A 15,230-nucleotide genomic window follows, 5' to 3' on the forward strand; every position below is an offset into this window, starting at 1 on the left:
AGCAAGCAAGAGGGAAGAATTGAGAGAGACCTATTTTCCAAGAGTTCAATCTTCTTTTCTATTAAGGTAAAATGAATCACGATTCATATCTCAAGAAGGTTCTTAATTCAGCCTCTATAGTATTTTCATATAACCAAATATAACCAGGAGGATAGCACTAGCTTGTGCCATTTACTCTGTATTTCCTTTCCCACCAGATCCAACAACATTTGCTTTCCTCTCATTGCTCAATAAGTGAGATGAATATTTCCTGTTGAAATACAGAAAAAAAAATACATGTAAAGACATCCCATATGAGTCTCCATGCTGTTTGATTAAACCAGGCAGAAAGAACTTTATCTCAATGTCCCATACAGAATTCCTTCATTGCCACACAAAAAGTTTATTTTACAAGAAACAGTAGTATAATCCAATGTCAAACCCCAACATGAATTTTCTCCTTGCTTCAACTTGTCTCACTTTTTTCTTGATAACTCAGGTATCCGAGCCAACTTACGCACACCTGAACTAATTCTACAGGCACTATTCCACCGCCCATTTCTGGAAAACCCAATTAAAATTGGAGGACTGGCCGCAAAGGAGTTGATGACACCCAAGAGGTTTTAAACCTAAGACCTTAGGATGGAGCTATCACTAAGTCTCAGGCCTTGACCACCGGGCCAACCCTTGGATTCATGCTTCAACTTGTCTCAATAATCGGTTAAGTGTTTGAATTTTGCTCTAGCTTCCAACTGGTAACATGGGAACTACAGTTGTACATTTGTCCTTTTCCCTGGGATTTTCTGATCTTCTTTGTGACTTAAGAGAGGAAACACAAGGACGCGGCAACCATCAAATTCTCACTAAACTATCTTCTAGGGTTACAAGACAGTCAAGGTTACATCCTAGTTTTCCAGGCCATCAAAATCCAACTTGACAAATCACATGGTCCCCCGAAGAATGACCAGTTATTCAGTAGACAGAGTAGTTCATGGACAATAGCGGCTCCTGGAATTTCACTAATACTAGTGGGGTCGAAGAAAAACTGAGCATACTACGTTAAAGAAAATTTTAAAAATAATAATTTTCAGTACAGTAAAACTAATAATTTTCCAATAAATAAGCTTTTAAAGTTTCCCTAGGTGAGTTCTCATCTTTGAAGTTGATCCCTAACTGCCAGAATTGCATCATTACCAAAATCATCATTCGCTTGTGCAATTGATACAATTTCAATGTTAGAAAAGCTCTGTCAACTGTTGTAGGCACGACTAATTGCTATTGAGGGTTTGGTCCAGGATCTAGCTCCGGCATTTCTTGGTTAAACAGAGCCTCTTTAGTCAGTGAGTTGCTAAATTACGACAATCAATTCAAATTGAAGTCAAACTAGTAAATGATGGACAAAAACACCGGACCTACTTACAGCTGACATCAAGCAGTTTCAAATATGTATCAACTCAAAATCTTCAGAATAGATTGAAAGATGGCCCGTGAGATGGAGATAATCCAAAAAGCTAGAGCGGAAGTGCACAAACGCAACAACTGTAGTCACGTAAAAGCCGTCAGCTCTCAATTCTCTAAATTCAAAGCTTATTAATTCAAATACCAAATCGTCTTTATAGTCTTAACCATAATAATCCTATTAAAGAGGAAAGTTGAAAGTTGAAACCTTCACAAATAAAAGAATCCCAGAAACAAAACGAAACTGAATACTACTAACCAAAGAAAATTGAGAGAACAAATTGTAGAATGGTAAATTAAGCCTTTAAATGAAGGTTGATGCACAAGTGCATGGATACTGGACATCTACGTTCAACATCAGACACTCTTTCAAGCTCATTATGCTCCATTGCTAACAGAGTAAATTGACCTTAAAGAAAACCAGCCTTGTCTCTACCATGGTTCAGCCTTCACAGAGACATCATACAAGTGATACAACTAAAGGTATTCCCTTTATGGCATACAACTAAAGGAATTCCATATTGAACTAACTCAAGAGCAGGAGAATCGAGCAAGAGTTAATGTATTTCACATGGATAAGTAGAATGAAGGTACAAAAGCTAGATTCTGAAAAAGCTGGATTCTGAAAACATTGCGCCAGTTCAGAAACAAGCCTAATGGCGGTCAAAACGTTTATAAAGCAAGATTGTAAATATCTGACTTGATCCTGAGTTGCTAAATCGAATCGTTCAAACTTCAGCAAATAGTTCAAACTGAGCAAAAAAAAATAGTTCCAACTGAGCCTAACTAGCAAGAGACTGGTCGAGTTTCATTACAGCTGACTAATCATTCACTCTGCACAGCCAATCTCTCTTGAGATAGACCACCACAAACACTATCCAAGATCCCTACTTCTCAGTGACAAAGAAACCCTTATAACCAGGCCTGTTTCTTGTAAATCTATTTGTTAATCCTCATTTTTTTGACGCAGTCTTCAAGAGTTTTAACAATTTGATGAAACATTTATCTTTCATAACAGCAAGAACTTCTTTGTCTTTCTGGTATTTTAGACATTTCAAGCAACTTGATGTACGATAGCCTCAATAATCTCATCTACTAGTTTCAGATTTTGGTTCTTGCTTCTAAATAAAAGTAATTAGTATTATGGGGATGGGTACATTGATACATATTATTTCATGGTTCTGTTCAGATACATTGTCCAGGTATATCTAAATATCAAAGTGACAATATTTTGGAAGCAGCAAAACTGTCTAAAGATCAGGCACCCCTTCTTGATCTTCATCTCAAATCAAGGCTATCATTGGCACGTCCAATAGTTGTGCTAGGCATGTAATTTACAAGTTACTTTTCCACATTTTCAGCAAGTAGGTTATATCTTCCATTTAAAAATGAAAACAATCACGAAGAAAGTTTAAAACTGATTTGTCAAGTATCTAATTGTACACTAAGATATTGTGAGTTCAAGCAATTATCACAAAATAAGTTATGGAGTTGCTATGATGGATATAATGATCAAAAAGTTTCTAAATTTCGAAAACATGATTATCAATTTCCAATTTTTGTCATAACAATACAATTACAGGGTTCCCATGTGTATGTAAAACACAAACCTGGTTTAGGTTGCAACAACATCATCCCTACTTTCCCATAGACACTGAGCAGAAATTCCCTTGACCGTCTAAGAAGTCACAGGAAACTTCTTTTCCATGTATAACCATTTATCTAGATCCTAGCTGATATTGTTTGTTTTGGTGAACACCTCAAACCATGCGAAGTTGTTGGGAATCCAATGCTGTTGGTACACGTAGGAGAAGATAAAGTAGACATCCTATAGAACAGGCACAAAAACACACAAAATCACATTTCCGCTCATAATTTTTACGTACATGTGCTGTTTATTTCTGACACAGATTCCATCACATACAATCACTTGTTGGAAAGCATTTGATCAATTTCTCCATTCTGGTTGTACATGGCAACAAGTTTCTTTGCATAAGAAGGCATATGCTTATCCGCTCTGCACCCATTACAACATTCATAAGTTAGCAGCAATCTAAAGCCTGATGTTTTGTGATCAGTATCTGAGATTATTTTGTCATAATTTCATTTTTAGTGGTTAAGCAATCTGAGGCCCTAATCATCAGAAGATACCTTTCTTTTCCCCATGAACGATTTGTGTACAGATAGTTTCGGATAGTATGGTAATCGAGCGAATAACGAGCAAATTCTAGACCCTTTGGACCAATCTGAACAAAAAGAACCAAATCAGAATGCAAGTCATTTTCAGCCTCTGGTACCAGTATTGCAGATTTAAAAACAATACTTACCAAGTTCAACAGGAATGCTATTAAGTTCCCAATCAATTTTGGAGCAGGCTTAGAAGGACCCATCCCTGCATCAAAATACAAATTTTCAGAATTTGGAAACTTGTGAACAATTGCATTGAATTCACAAGACACAAAATTGCAGTTTTATTTGGAGGGTACTTTTATGTCTTTCCAACAGGAGACAGAATAGCAGTAAATTATGAATGTTACAATAGTTGATGGTTTTGGGCCCAACTATTCCAAGAGAAAAGACAAGAACTAGACTATAATAGCAGAGATTAGTGTATGGCCAATTGGCCAAATCAAATTGAGTTCTGGTTTCACTTTTCCTATTTATAGTTCACATTGGGCATAGCAGAAAGAAGAAAATCCAAGACTTTTCTCAGCTAAGTAAAATGGACATTTTCTAATAATGATAAAAGTAACCACTACATACCTAACTTGGCATTATCATCTGCCTTTACTGTCTCCATAACAAAAGGTCTCCGATCACCCTAAATATAAGAAACAACATAAGGCAGTTGCTCCATAATAGTTTGACAGATAATGACATGTTACAAAGATAAGAATATTACACTAGTAGTTGTTGGAGTAATCTCCAAAAGGCCTTTAACCAGACTCAGCATTTCTACACCACGCTGATTCCTGCAATTTCAATGGGAAAAATCAAATCAAAGCAATACAATAACTTGTTTCCATGTTAGGGTAAGTGAAAAATAAGGTGAACAAGTAAGCAGCAGCAGAGACCGTTATTTTATTTTTATTTTTTCGAAAGCAGTAGCATAGACTTGATCATGACAAATCTGCTCAGATTTACCTGACAGTGACATACTGTGGATGTTGTGTCATGCTAATTCCACCATATTTGGGCACACCCATGTATCCCACTACCAAATCCTGCAATCTCCCAGCAGCATTATGCCATGTCAAGAAACATCAAGAATGAACCATCGGATTGTTTTCTTATCTTATGTTACTTAAAGAAAAAGATAACAGGGTGACCCAGAGGTGTCATGCATGCATGCTTGCTAATGTGTGTGTGTGTGTGTGTGTGTGAGAGAGAGAGAGAGAGAGACCAAAAAATCCTGACAAAATAAACTGAGAAAAATTTGATATGACCTAGATGAGCTTCAAAGGTGGAATCCTATAAATCGAAAGCAATGCAAACAATCCAAGTTCCACTGTGGTACGTCTTTCCAAAACTCAAAACCTCAGACTCCGTTCGTTTAAGGGTTTTGAATTTTGAATACTAATCATTATCCTATTTCTCTTCAATCATTACTCTCATTTTTCTTTCTATCTCTCTCCAATCATTACTCTATTTCTCTCTACACTCATCACCTACAAATCCAAATCCAAAATCCCAAAACAAACGGGATCTCAAGGTTTCATGGGTAGAACAAGTTTAGACTTTGAAGACTCACTGCTGGACAGTAAGCTAGGTGTTCAATGTTTCCATGGTTAGTACTATAGAATCCTTAATACCACACTTCAGAGAAATATACTTTATATACTAATACCAAATAGGTGGAACTTGGACATGCAATATTCTTTTGTGTTTAGAAGTTCAACACAAGCAGCAATGAGAATTGAGTGTCCTTACAAGCCAAGATATTCATAAACTTTCCTATTGTCTTCAGGCACAATCTAACGCACCCACAACTTGTAGCTTTCCTATCTTATTCTCCATGCAACTGTTTATACCGTTAGCATAATTCAGGTACCTTGACAAAAGTGGTTGTGAAGGGGAGGGGGAAAATGACTGCCAAGGACGTGTTTTGATAATTAATATCCGCCAAGGACATTTTCAGCATTAACAAATGTTCTCAGCATGTCCTTGGCGGGTATTAATTATCAAAATACATCCTGGACCGTCATTTTCCCGGGAGGAGGACTAGGGAGATATGAAGCTTGGAAATTCCTTTAAGTAATCACAATATAACAGAGTTTAAACGACGACAGATATACCCTTGATTGTGGTCGATCTTGATAGCTTCAATCATCTCTATTTTACTCATGGGAGAAGGTGGAAAATGTGATGGAAAAGGATATAGTGCACCAAACTCTCATGTGATTTGTGTACCCTATTCTTTACCCGGTCCTTATTTTCTTCTATTTAGGTGCACCACGTTGTGGAACATGAAAATTTTCAAGATTATGCTAGCTGGCCCTTCCTTTCTCCATTACAAATGGTGTATAAAGCTTGACAAAACTCAGAACCAGAGTATGAATATGAAATCGCCGAACATTTGGCGTACACGATTAAGTTAGCTTTAGGTAATCACATTTTCAGTATTATCAAACTTGAAACCTTCAAGTTAAACACGAAAACCAAGTTTTTAGAATGACAGAAAATATAAACACATGAATCCACCATATAGGAGTAAACAAAAACTAAAATAGATAGGATAAAAAGGAATCTCTTCAGATAAAGAAGAAAAAACGCACCGCTAATGCATTCGTGTAGTCAAAACAGCTGCAATACGAGAAGTTCAACAAATTAAGAAAAGATTTAATGGAAGAATAAGCAGCACGAATGATAATATTACCAATATGCTAATTGGTAGTAACTGAACGCTACCATGAAGGATCGTGACACCAGTTACATTTCACAAAGGGAGACAATGATCAAAGTATAGCTGCATCTCATATAACAGTCCATACAACAAACTTCCACGTGAGAAATGGTTCGTATTGCTTCTTAAGGCAATTCATGATCTCCAATAGATGAATATGACACTTATCATGCAACACACAAACACGCACGAACAAGTTAAGGCATTTTCAAAAAGGAAAAAAAGTTATTTCCACTGAGGATCAATTGTCATATTCAAAGAAACAAGACTAGAAAAGGAACCTATATATCTCTATCATAACTTTCCAAACACATTCTTTTCATACAGTTCTATTTTCAGACACGCAATTGCACTCGTCTAACATCCAACCATAACTTCCACACATGGCATAATGCTAGACGTTAATTTTGCAGCTGGAGATTAACTCAAGGTGTTATTGCCTACTGCACATCCAAGAAAACCAAAAAAACCGGTTATTGCCTACTGCACATCCAAGAAAACTGAAAAAAAGGTAAACCAGACCGACCGAACCAGTCTATTTGGATTGCTCTGTAGTTTAATGGATTGATTCTGGTTCTAAAAAACCTAGAATCGGATATGGTTCAGTCCCTGGTTCCATAACTGTGAACCGTGGTTCGAACCGAACCGGACCGTTTACCTACTATTTTCCTATTGTTGTTCAAGGTATTGTTTCAGAATATTTTAGTACTTGTTTTAGTTATTTTGTTGGGCTTCTAGATCTATTTTGTAGGTTGCTTTAATTGTAGTAGTTTTATGAAGAAGTTGGAACAATTTTGTGGACAAATTCAGTTTTCAAGATTAATGAAGTTGTTGCAATTATTTTGCGGTCTATTTTGTTAGCTATTTTAAAGAACTAGGTGTATGCTATTCATGTTTTTTTTTTGGATGCTAACATGGTTTTGGAACTGGAAACTGAACCAAATTGGACCGGTCTAATGGTTTGGTTGTGGTTCGGTTCCATATGTGTAACCGTCTGGTTACGGTTCTCAATTCTTTGGAACCGTTAGATATGGTTCAGTTCCGGGATTTCTATTGAACCGGTCCAATCCGAACCATGTACACCCCTATGCACAACAGTAAAAGTTACCTATATAGTCTAACAGCAGACTTCTCACATGTAAAGGAAGTCATTTAGGTTTACACCATGTCCACCCCAGCAAACTCCAATTGAAAGGAACAAAACTTCCTAAATTTCTTCATATAAGATTTTCGATCCACCTGTGTTATAGAGTACAAAAGTTTTTAACTCTGTCATGGTTGCTAAACTCACTCAGGAGTTTGTCAATTCTTAGGTGCATAAAATTTTAACACCGAGCCTAAACTGAAATATCTGTGAAACAACCTCCACCACAACTCTCTGCTTCTCAATGTTAATGGATGCAAGATGGTCGTGGTACCAATCATCACTAAGTAGAACATGCGCCATTCATTTCAAACTCAGGACAACGATGAGATGCTTTTTTTTTAACAGATATAATGAGGAAGAAGTTAAGGCTAGAGCGGCAAAAATAACTGTAAAGATGGCACAATAGCATGGAATTTCCTGATTATAAGGTAACCGCTGACATAGAAATCTGAATAATTGTGGAAGAGTGAGAGATCATTAAAAGAGTACCTATAACAAGATGGTGCAATAACATCAACTAACTCATTTGCTGGCAGAGAGAAATACGGAACCTGCTTTAGTTAAATTTACAGTTGGATGCAGCAGTGTAGAAGGTGTCAAAACTAAATAGAGAGACTAGGGGAAACAAGTTACCTCTTCAATACGCCCATCCAAATGCTTCAAATGGACCTGATAAAAGAATCTAAAAAGTATAAGGCTCTAAATAACATGGGTTGATAATGCAAATGGATATCGTGCTTTCTAGGTACAAGTTACAACTATATGTGTCAGTTAAAGCTAATCATAGTAACTATTCAAAATGCAAACTATTGGCAGCTACAAAATAGTAGACAACATAGCATATTGCTTTCATAGTTTTCTTTTTTTCTTTTTTCGAGCAGAGAGTGGATAGAGAAAATCTACAAGCACCAAAGACAACCCACATGCAGGCAAGGGATGCAAGAAAAGGAAACGAAAACTATGGACCAAAATTTTCAAAGAATTCCATAAAACGGAAAAAGTTGTCATCATTGACCTGTTACACGGTCTTGGGTAGAACTCAACCCCAAAAGCTAGCGATTGAAGTGAGGGTGCCCTCACGCTTATATACTTCATATTACTTTGGTACCCAAGCGATGTGGGACTTTGCTTCAAATCTAACCTTGTAATCTTGCATGAACTCATAATGAAGAACTGTTTCTGGTTCATTGCTGGCAGCCTTCAGAAACTTATCTAGCCCTTCTCGAGTCCCATTATCCACTAAGAAAGAAAAAAATGTATCAGTATGGAGTGGGATCATATGGAGTGGTTGAAAACCCAATTTCATGAAACATTGCAAAGTCATACGAATCAAGTCTTCAATTTCCAATTGATGAAGTTTGTTATGTTGAATTTAGTTTAGAGAAGGATAAAAAATAAAGCTCAATAACTTTTGATACCAGTTCACCATTTTCCATGCCCATGGATCGATGTACTACACATCCAAAAATAAAGAGACTATACTACTTGATCAATATGGCACTTTGAACTAGGGTTTCATTGTGAACTATTTCATCATCAGACCTATTACAGATGAAATAAAGTGGGGAGAATAATCACTGGAAGATAGCAGGAGAGGATCAGAAGGTGGTATTAGTTACCACAGGGAAAGACCGAGTGTGCATGCCCAATGCTGCATGCAAATACACATCTCGTACTCTACTTCAGTGTGGCATAAAGCAGAGCCGTTTCAGTAATTCATGCAGTTAGAAAACGTTGATCCTATAAATCCTGAGTTCTTTAACTGAACAATCTTTACTCTACGATTTCATTCACTAATTTGTCATTTGCAGACTGATATCCAGCATTATTTCACTTCCCACATGTTGCGCATGCAATCAATGGGATGTCACCAGAGTACCATAGACATGAGAACGGTGAAAACAAGAAAAGGGGGGCGGGGGGGAAGTGTGACAAACTTTTAGTTACCGCAATTAGTCCCCAAAACATAAAGCTTCTCCAAATTCAAATGCTTCTCCACAGATCTTAATGCTGCAATTCAAGAAATCACCCTGCATTACAATTGTTCAAATCACAACAAAGAAAATACTTAAAGGACGATATACCAATCATGACCAAAAGCCATACCTTGCACTTGGCAACCAACACCACAGAAGAGTAGACGCTTCACGCCTGCTGCCTGTTGTCCAGATAAATGTGTTAGATTAACCTCTTTATGCCATTAAAAAAAAAGATTAACCTCTTTATATGTTCTCAACAAGAAAATACTTTTGAAAAGATCCTAATAATTACGAAAGAAGCCAGTGATACAAAATCTTGCAATACGTACCCAAAAGAAATGATGAAAAACGCAAGTAATCAACTGCAAATTATTTCACTTCATATTTTTTTCTCCTTTTTGGTGGGTTAGGGGGTGTTAAAGAAAAGATTGAACCGAAAGAGATCTTAAGAAGTGAATAAGTGATCTTAAGAGATCTTAATAAGTGCCACAAGGATTGAACCGAAAGAGATCTTAAGAAATAAGTACAAGAACGAGTTCAGTATAGCCTACTAATTGTGGAACTAATAAAACTTTAACAATAAGGGCAAAGGGAAAAGCAAATAGGGACAATTTCATTATTGATACAAGTAATAGAAAGCACCTCAACTAAAGCAAGGGTATTGAGATTAGGAGATAACGTCGGCTTGACACCTTTAGCTGCTAGAACTTCTTCTGGTGTCCTATTGGATATATATGGTAGATATAAGACCACAAGTGGGGAAGCAAATAAATGGTAGATAAACTCCTTCTTCCTTTTTTTTTTTCTGTTTTTTTGGCCCAGGCAGGCAGTCAAATTATGCAAGCAAATTGAGCATTTGAGATCAAACCTTGCCAAAACAGGTCTTGGAGTGAGTCTATCCTCTGGATCACTGAAATATATAAACCCAGAAGGCCAAGATGACAAAACAACAAGGCATAAAGAAGCACCAAAACGGCTTAACAAGACAATAAACAGCAAGCAGATCATTATTAAGCCCACTACCTCTGTACACAGATGACAGCTTCTACCATGCCTGCTTTCAGCATTTCAATGGCAATTGTTGTTACTATCCCAGTCCACTGAGCTCCTACCAATAGATAAATTCAAGCAGGTCAAATAAACGAGCCGGAATACCATTATTTTACCACAAGATCACTGCAGAAGCCAATGTCGCACCACTATATGGACCTTCATACAAGATAATGAAGCATGGAGTGCCTGCCTTAATTTTAATAGGAACAAAACCAGGTGACAGAATGTAGTTGGACAAAAGGTTAAGGTATTTGGTTTCATCAAGAGATTTTCGCTGTTCTGAGTTCTTGTTGTGGTATTAATCATAGTTGTCAGAATCGTACGATTCACGATTCGTATCGTACGATTTGATACGATTCGGAGGGTAATTGATACGAATAGGCTGCCGAATCGGAAATAGCTGAGAATCGTAAGTGAATCGGTGATTTACGATTCGTATCGTACGATTCGATACGATTCGGTGGCTAATCGATACAAATAGGCTGCCGAATCGGAAATAGCTGAGAATCGTAAGTGAATAGTGAATCATCCGATTCACTTAAAATTTCCGAAATTCATTTTTCTCTTGTTTTGCTTCTTTTTTTGTTTGAAAAGGGTTCAAATATTTTTTTAAGGTCTAGTATTGTTATATGTCATCTATTGTCTATTGTCTATGTTATATGGATAGATAATAAGAAAAAGAGATTTATTACAAGAGTGAATCGAAAATGAGGAAGATAAATGGAAGGCCTTCTAAGGGTTTGTTTTGTACTTATAACTCTTTCGTACAAAAAAAACCATAAGTAGGCTTTACGAATCATCATCTCTTGGTAGTTGCAATAGAAGCAACTTACCTAATATTCCACGTTATTATCAAATCATCATTTAGAAGAAAGTATTTATTGATTTAGGTCCAAATCTTTCATTTGTAGTATATATTGTTGTTACCCTAATCAATAAGCATAGGTTTCTATGCATTATAGAAGTCATGACTGAATCAGAGCGATTCACGATTCGATTCGATTCACAATTCGAAAAATGACCATTTCGATTCTCGATTCGATTCACGATTTGACAACTATGGTATTAATACTAGTAACTGAAAAGCCATGGAAAAGGATCTAATGGTAAGATAGTACAATATATGTAACTTCCAGAGCTACAAGAGAGATCACAACCAGCCTTAAGACCTCAGAAAGGTTTATATAGTCCATCCAATGCTTACAATTGAAATTGAAAATAACATATTTACGATAGATACGATCAGAAGCATCCATTGATGTCAGTATGATAGGTCAATAGTTGTTTGTCCCATGTTACCGTCACATAAGTGCTTGTTATTGCTTTTCTACAAGGTAAGGAAACATATCAATCCAATCTATATTCTCTTAGTATTCCTTGTCATCTTTCACATTTTTCCAATATCATCATTCCTGACTCAACTAAAAACCATTAGGCAATGGGCACAGAGACTCACAAGATTCACAGTCCAGTTTGGGAATTATTTTTAACCAATGTGGGACAAGGTCTATCACTCCCCAGAAATATGACCGAAACAGGAACCAGAAGACAGGGACCACCGGACCAGTAACCTCCAGCGGAACAAACACACTTATGACACAAACAGAAAAAGAACCAACTGGATGAATGGAGAGTAGAAACTGGAGATGCCCAAAATGTTCATACACTAGCTTAGGATGTGTTATATAACCGGTCTGGGATGAGCCTAAACAGTTTTAGTACACGAATCCCCTTCAATCCAATTCCAAGTTTTGGGGAGTCTTATTGCTGTGAAGCCTTCAAATACAACTACAAGAGGCACTTTTGGGAGGATGCTACCAAGTTAATATCCAATGCTCATACAACTTATCCACGGCAATATTGAAAAATCCAAAATAACTCAATAAAAAAGCAGAAAGTGAAAAGCTACGGAAAAGGAATTTCACATACAATACTAAATGTTTCATACACAAGCTTACCTTCCACAGGCTTAGTTTTACGAGCATAAAGTAGTTCCTCATAGACCCCTAAGTAAACTTCATCCAAAGAATCTCCTTTCCTCCCTCGGCCATGGACCACAGGTTCCATGCCCTGAAGCAGCGTAAGATGAAAAATATTAACCTGACAATTTCACTGACAATGGAAAAAGGATATAAATTTTATTGAAACGTAAGTCAATTTTTACATTTTTGCAGTATAAAGGCATCCACAACGAAAGTTTCATAGTCACAAAAAATGATCTTAGTGAACAAGAAATTGGGACTCTGAGCAATCCCTGCAGTTTACAACATTCATTAACACAACAACAATCAAATCCTGAACAGCAAAACTGTTCCAAAAATAGGGGACGTCTGAAGGGGGGAAAAAAGAGAAAAAGAAGTACTCGTTTTTCTATTGTTATGCTCACGAGGGTGTTAAGGAAATGGACCTGAGTAACCTGTCACATACATGTAATCCATCTGTCCCAAATATTACCGGGCAGGTAGCAACTTTAAGGGGGAGTGAGGAATAAGATTAACCATAGGTTCACCCTTGAGATTTAACTAAAAGGACCCTTTGAAGAGAAGTCTCACGCTCTGACCACTTGACCAGCTCATTTGACACCTTGAATACGTTGTATTGTTCCACTCGGCAATATCAGATTGCAACGGAAAACTTTTGTTTGGAGGGGTCGTTATTAGTGATTAAATTATATTGTTGACTTTTAGTTAAATGCTCATCCAAAGCTGCTCCTCTAGCCAAGAATTGACGATTGTGTATGGGGAATCTTCTCCCATAATTACAGACCAACTCAAAAACCATAAACCAAACAATAATCAGGAGAAATGGGAGAGAGCTCACTTCAATTCTAGACATCCCATCTCCCAAGAAAGCACAAGCATTCTTCACATGGGCTATATAGTAGGTATCGCACAACCCGCATTTACTGCCAAAACCAACAACAATTCCAACACCATCATCAGACATCATTCTGATAAAACTACTACAAACAAAAGCATCCATCTGCCCTCTGTTCACAATTTTCGAAATTTGATGCCCATTTTTGTTTAGCCTTTTTCTCTAGTGGAAATTGTTTTCAATAATTCAAAAAATTATCTTTACAGTAATTTCAAAACAGTAAATTATTTCTCAAAGAATTCTGAAAACAAGTTTCAAAAACTGTCAACCAAACAAGTTCAAAGTGTTCTTCAAAACTAAAAACTGATTCAGGAAACAACATCCAAAAAGTAAAATTTACTAATATTGAGGCTGAGTTTGCCCTAATAGTTTTTTCTTAAAGTAAGAGGGTATTATCAATGTTTTAGTAGTAAAATTTTGTTTAGCTTCTAATCAAAAGTTTTAGAATTAATCATTGGTCTTGACAAGAGGAAACGTAAAGGTATTATTATATGGACCAAAGTTGGAAACAAAGACTGTGAAAATGGTCTTTTCTGAGGGGTTTTTTTTATATCTTTTGTGAACTTTTGGGATTTTGGATTTTACCAAAAAAATTGCCCGAATCTACCAAAAGACTTTCAATCAAGCCCTCACACCCCACCCTGATCCCGAGACAACTCTTCTACAAGCACAATACACACACTCGCATTCATGTTGGGACCCACGCACACTTGTATAATCACACACACTTACACAACCACAATACACACAGTCACATTCATGTTGGGACCCACGCACACCATGCCTCCAGTGTGTGCGCGCCCCCCACATGAATGTGAGTGTGTGTGTAAAAAAAATTGGGCAAGTGTTTGTGGTTATAGAATTTTTTATCCCAAGAAAGGAAAGGATTGTCATTACTCATTTAGTAGTGAAGAAAGAGAGTGAACCTGCAATGGTCCTTGGCGGGATAAGTTCCCCCGGGAGGAATGGGTCTGGACCGTTTTCTCCAGTCATCTCTTAACTTCACCGAATTAGGGCTCGAATTTGCTTCTGTCTCCAATAAAGCATCAATAAAACTACACAAAATTGTTGTTCATATACAGATATATCCACACACAAACACACACACGGAGAGAGAGAGAGAGAGGAATTGGAGTAGTGTGGAAGTACCTTTAGGTGAAGAAGATGCTGAGGAAGCGACGACTGAGAAAGTGAAGGGTAAGGAGGAGGAGAGCTTGGAAGAGAGAATAGACATGGCCATTGGCAACAGAGCCAAAGAGAAGATTTTACCAGATTTGTTCTGCGCCACAAGCAGTAGGAGTAATAAATGATGAAAGAAAACGGTCATATCGCCAACTGGGATGAGGGCAAACAGTTGATTTAAATTACTTGGAGGGCAATTATTTAATAGTGTGATTAGACTTCAAACATTCTTTTAATCAATTTTTAATCAATTGAAGCGTACAGAAAAAAGATGGAAAAAGATCTTGGCACCGCGGAAACTTTCTTACCAAGAAATTATACTATCTAGTTTCATTCCTACCAAAAATATACCACTCTTAGTAATTTATTTGCTTATGAATAGCGTTTTACAAATCACTTATCAAAAAAAAAAATAGAAATTGAATTTTACACTCTTTTTTTTACATCTACATTCCTTTTTTGAATTTTAGTGTTGAAAGTGAATTTAATTTTTTTGCTGGAAGACAAAAAAAAAGTGTAAATGTCAAAAAGAGAGTGTATAATTCAATTTCCAAAAAAATACTCTCTCCATTTCAAATTGATGGTCCGGTTCGGTCTTTAATGAAATTTTTAATTTAAATTGTTAATATCTTTCAATTTATAATATTTTTAA

The 15,230-nt window shown here is 36.7% G+C and overlaps 1 protein-coding gene across 4 annotated transcripts; it reads right to left on the reverse strand.

Annotated features, from left to right (window-relative positions):
* Positions 1-33: 33 nt before the first annotated feature.
* Positions 34-14,742, reverse strand: LOC131300341 (7-hydroxymethyl chlorophyll a reductase, chloroplastic). Of its 4 annotated transcripts, none has more exons than XM_058326122.1 (20): positions 14,546-14,742; positions 14,323-14,425; positions 13,340-13,424; positions 12,478-12,589; positions 10,490-10,574; positions 10,335-10,376; positions 10,109-10,187; positions 9,594-9,645; positions 9,435-9,497; positions 8,629-8,726; positions 8,121-8,156; positions 7,977-8,038; positions 6,213-6,240; positions 4,582-4,661; positions 4,340-4,409; positions 4,201-4,258; positions 3,765-3,829; positions 3,589-3,683; positions 3,320-3,454; positions 34-250 (listed from the first exon to the last, which is right to left on the reverse strand). In XM_058326122.1, exons 1-19 carry the CDS (start codon positions 14,721-14,723, stop codon positions 3,364-3,366), a joined length of 1,482 nt encoding a protein of 493 aa, XP_058182105.1. In that variant the 5' UTR covers positions 14,724-14,742; the 3' UTR covers positions 34-250; positions 3,320-3,363. The 4 variants fall into 4 exon arrangements, with proteins under 4 accessions (XP_058182105.1, XP_058182106.1, XP_058182107.1 ...); XM_058326123.1 differs by lacking the exon at positions 34-250 and adding an exon at positions 1,522-1,884; XM_058326124.1 differs by lacking the exon at positions 34-250 and adding an exon at positions 2,963-3,229.
* Between the last annotated feature and the right edge of the window lie 488 nt (positions 14,743-15,230).

The sequence above is a fragment of the Rhododendron vialii genome, chromosome 9a (genome assembly GCF_030253575.1).
Source record: "Rhododendron vialii isolate Sample 1 chromosome 9a, ASM3025357v1".
NCBI classification, from domain to species: Eukaryota; Viridiplantae; Streptophyta; class Magnoliopsida; order Ericales; family Ericaceae; genus Rhododendron; species Rhododendron vialii.

Excerpts from the sequence above, each read along its gene's own strand:
- LOC131300341 (XM_058326122.1), bottom strand. The coding sequence starts at position 14,723 with ATGACCGTTTTCTTTCATCATTTATTACTCCTACTGCTTGTGGCGCAG. Across the intron at positions 6,241-7,976 it reads ATTGCACCATCTTGTTATAG|CTGTTTTGACTACACGAATG; the intron begins GTACTCTTTTAA and ends CTCGTATTGCAG. Across the intron at positions 3,455-3,588 it reads CGTTCATGGGGAAAAGAAAG|AGCGGATAAGCATATGCCTT; the intron begins GTATCTTCTGAT and ends TAATGGGTGCAG.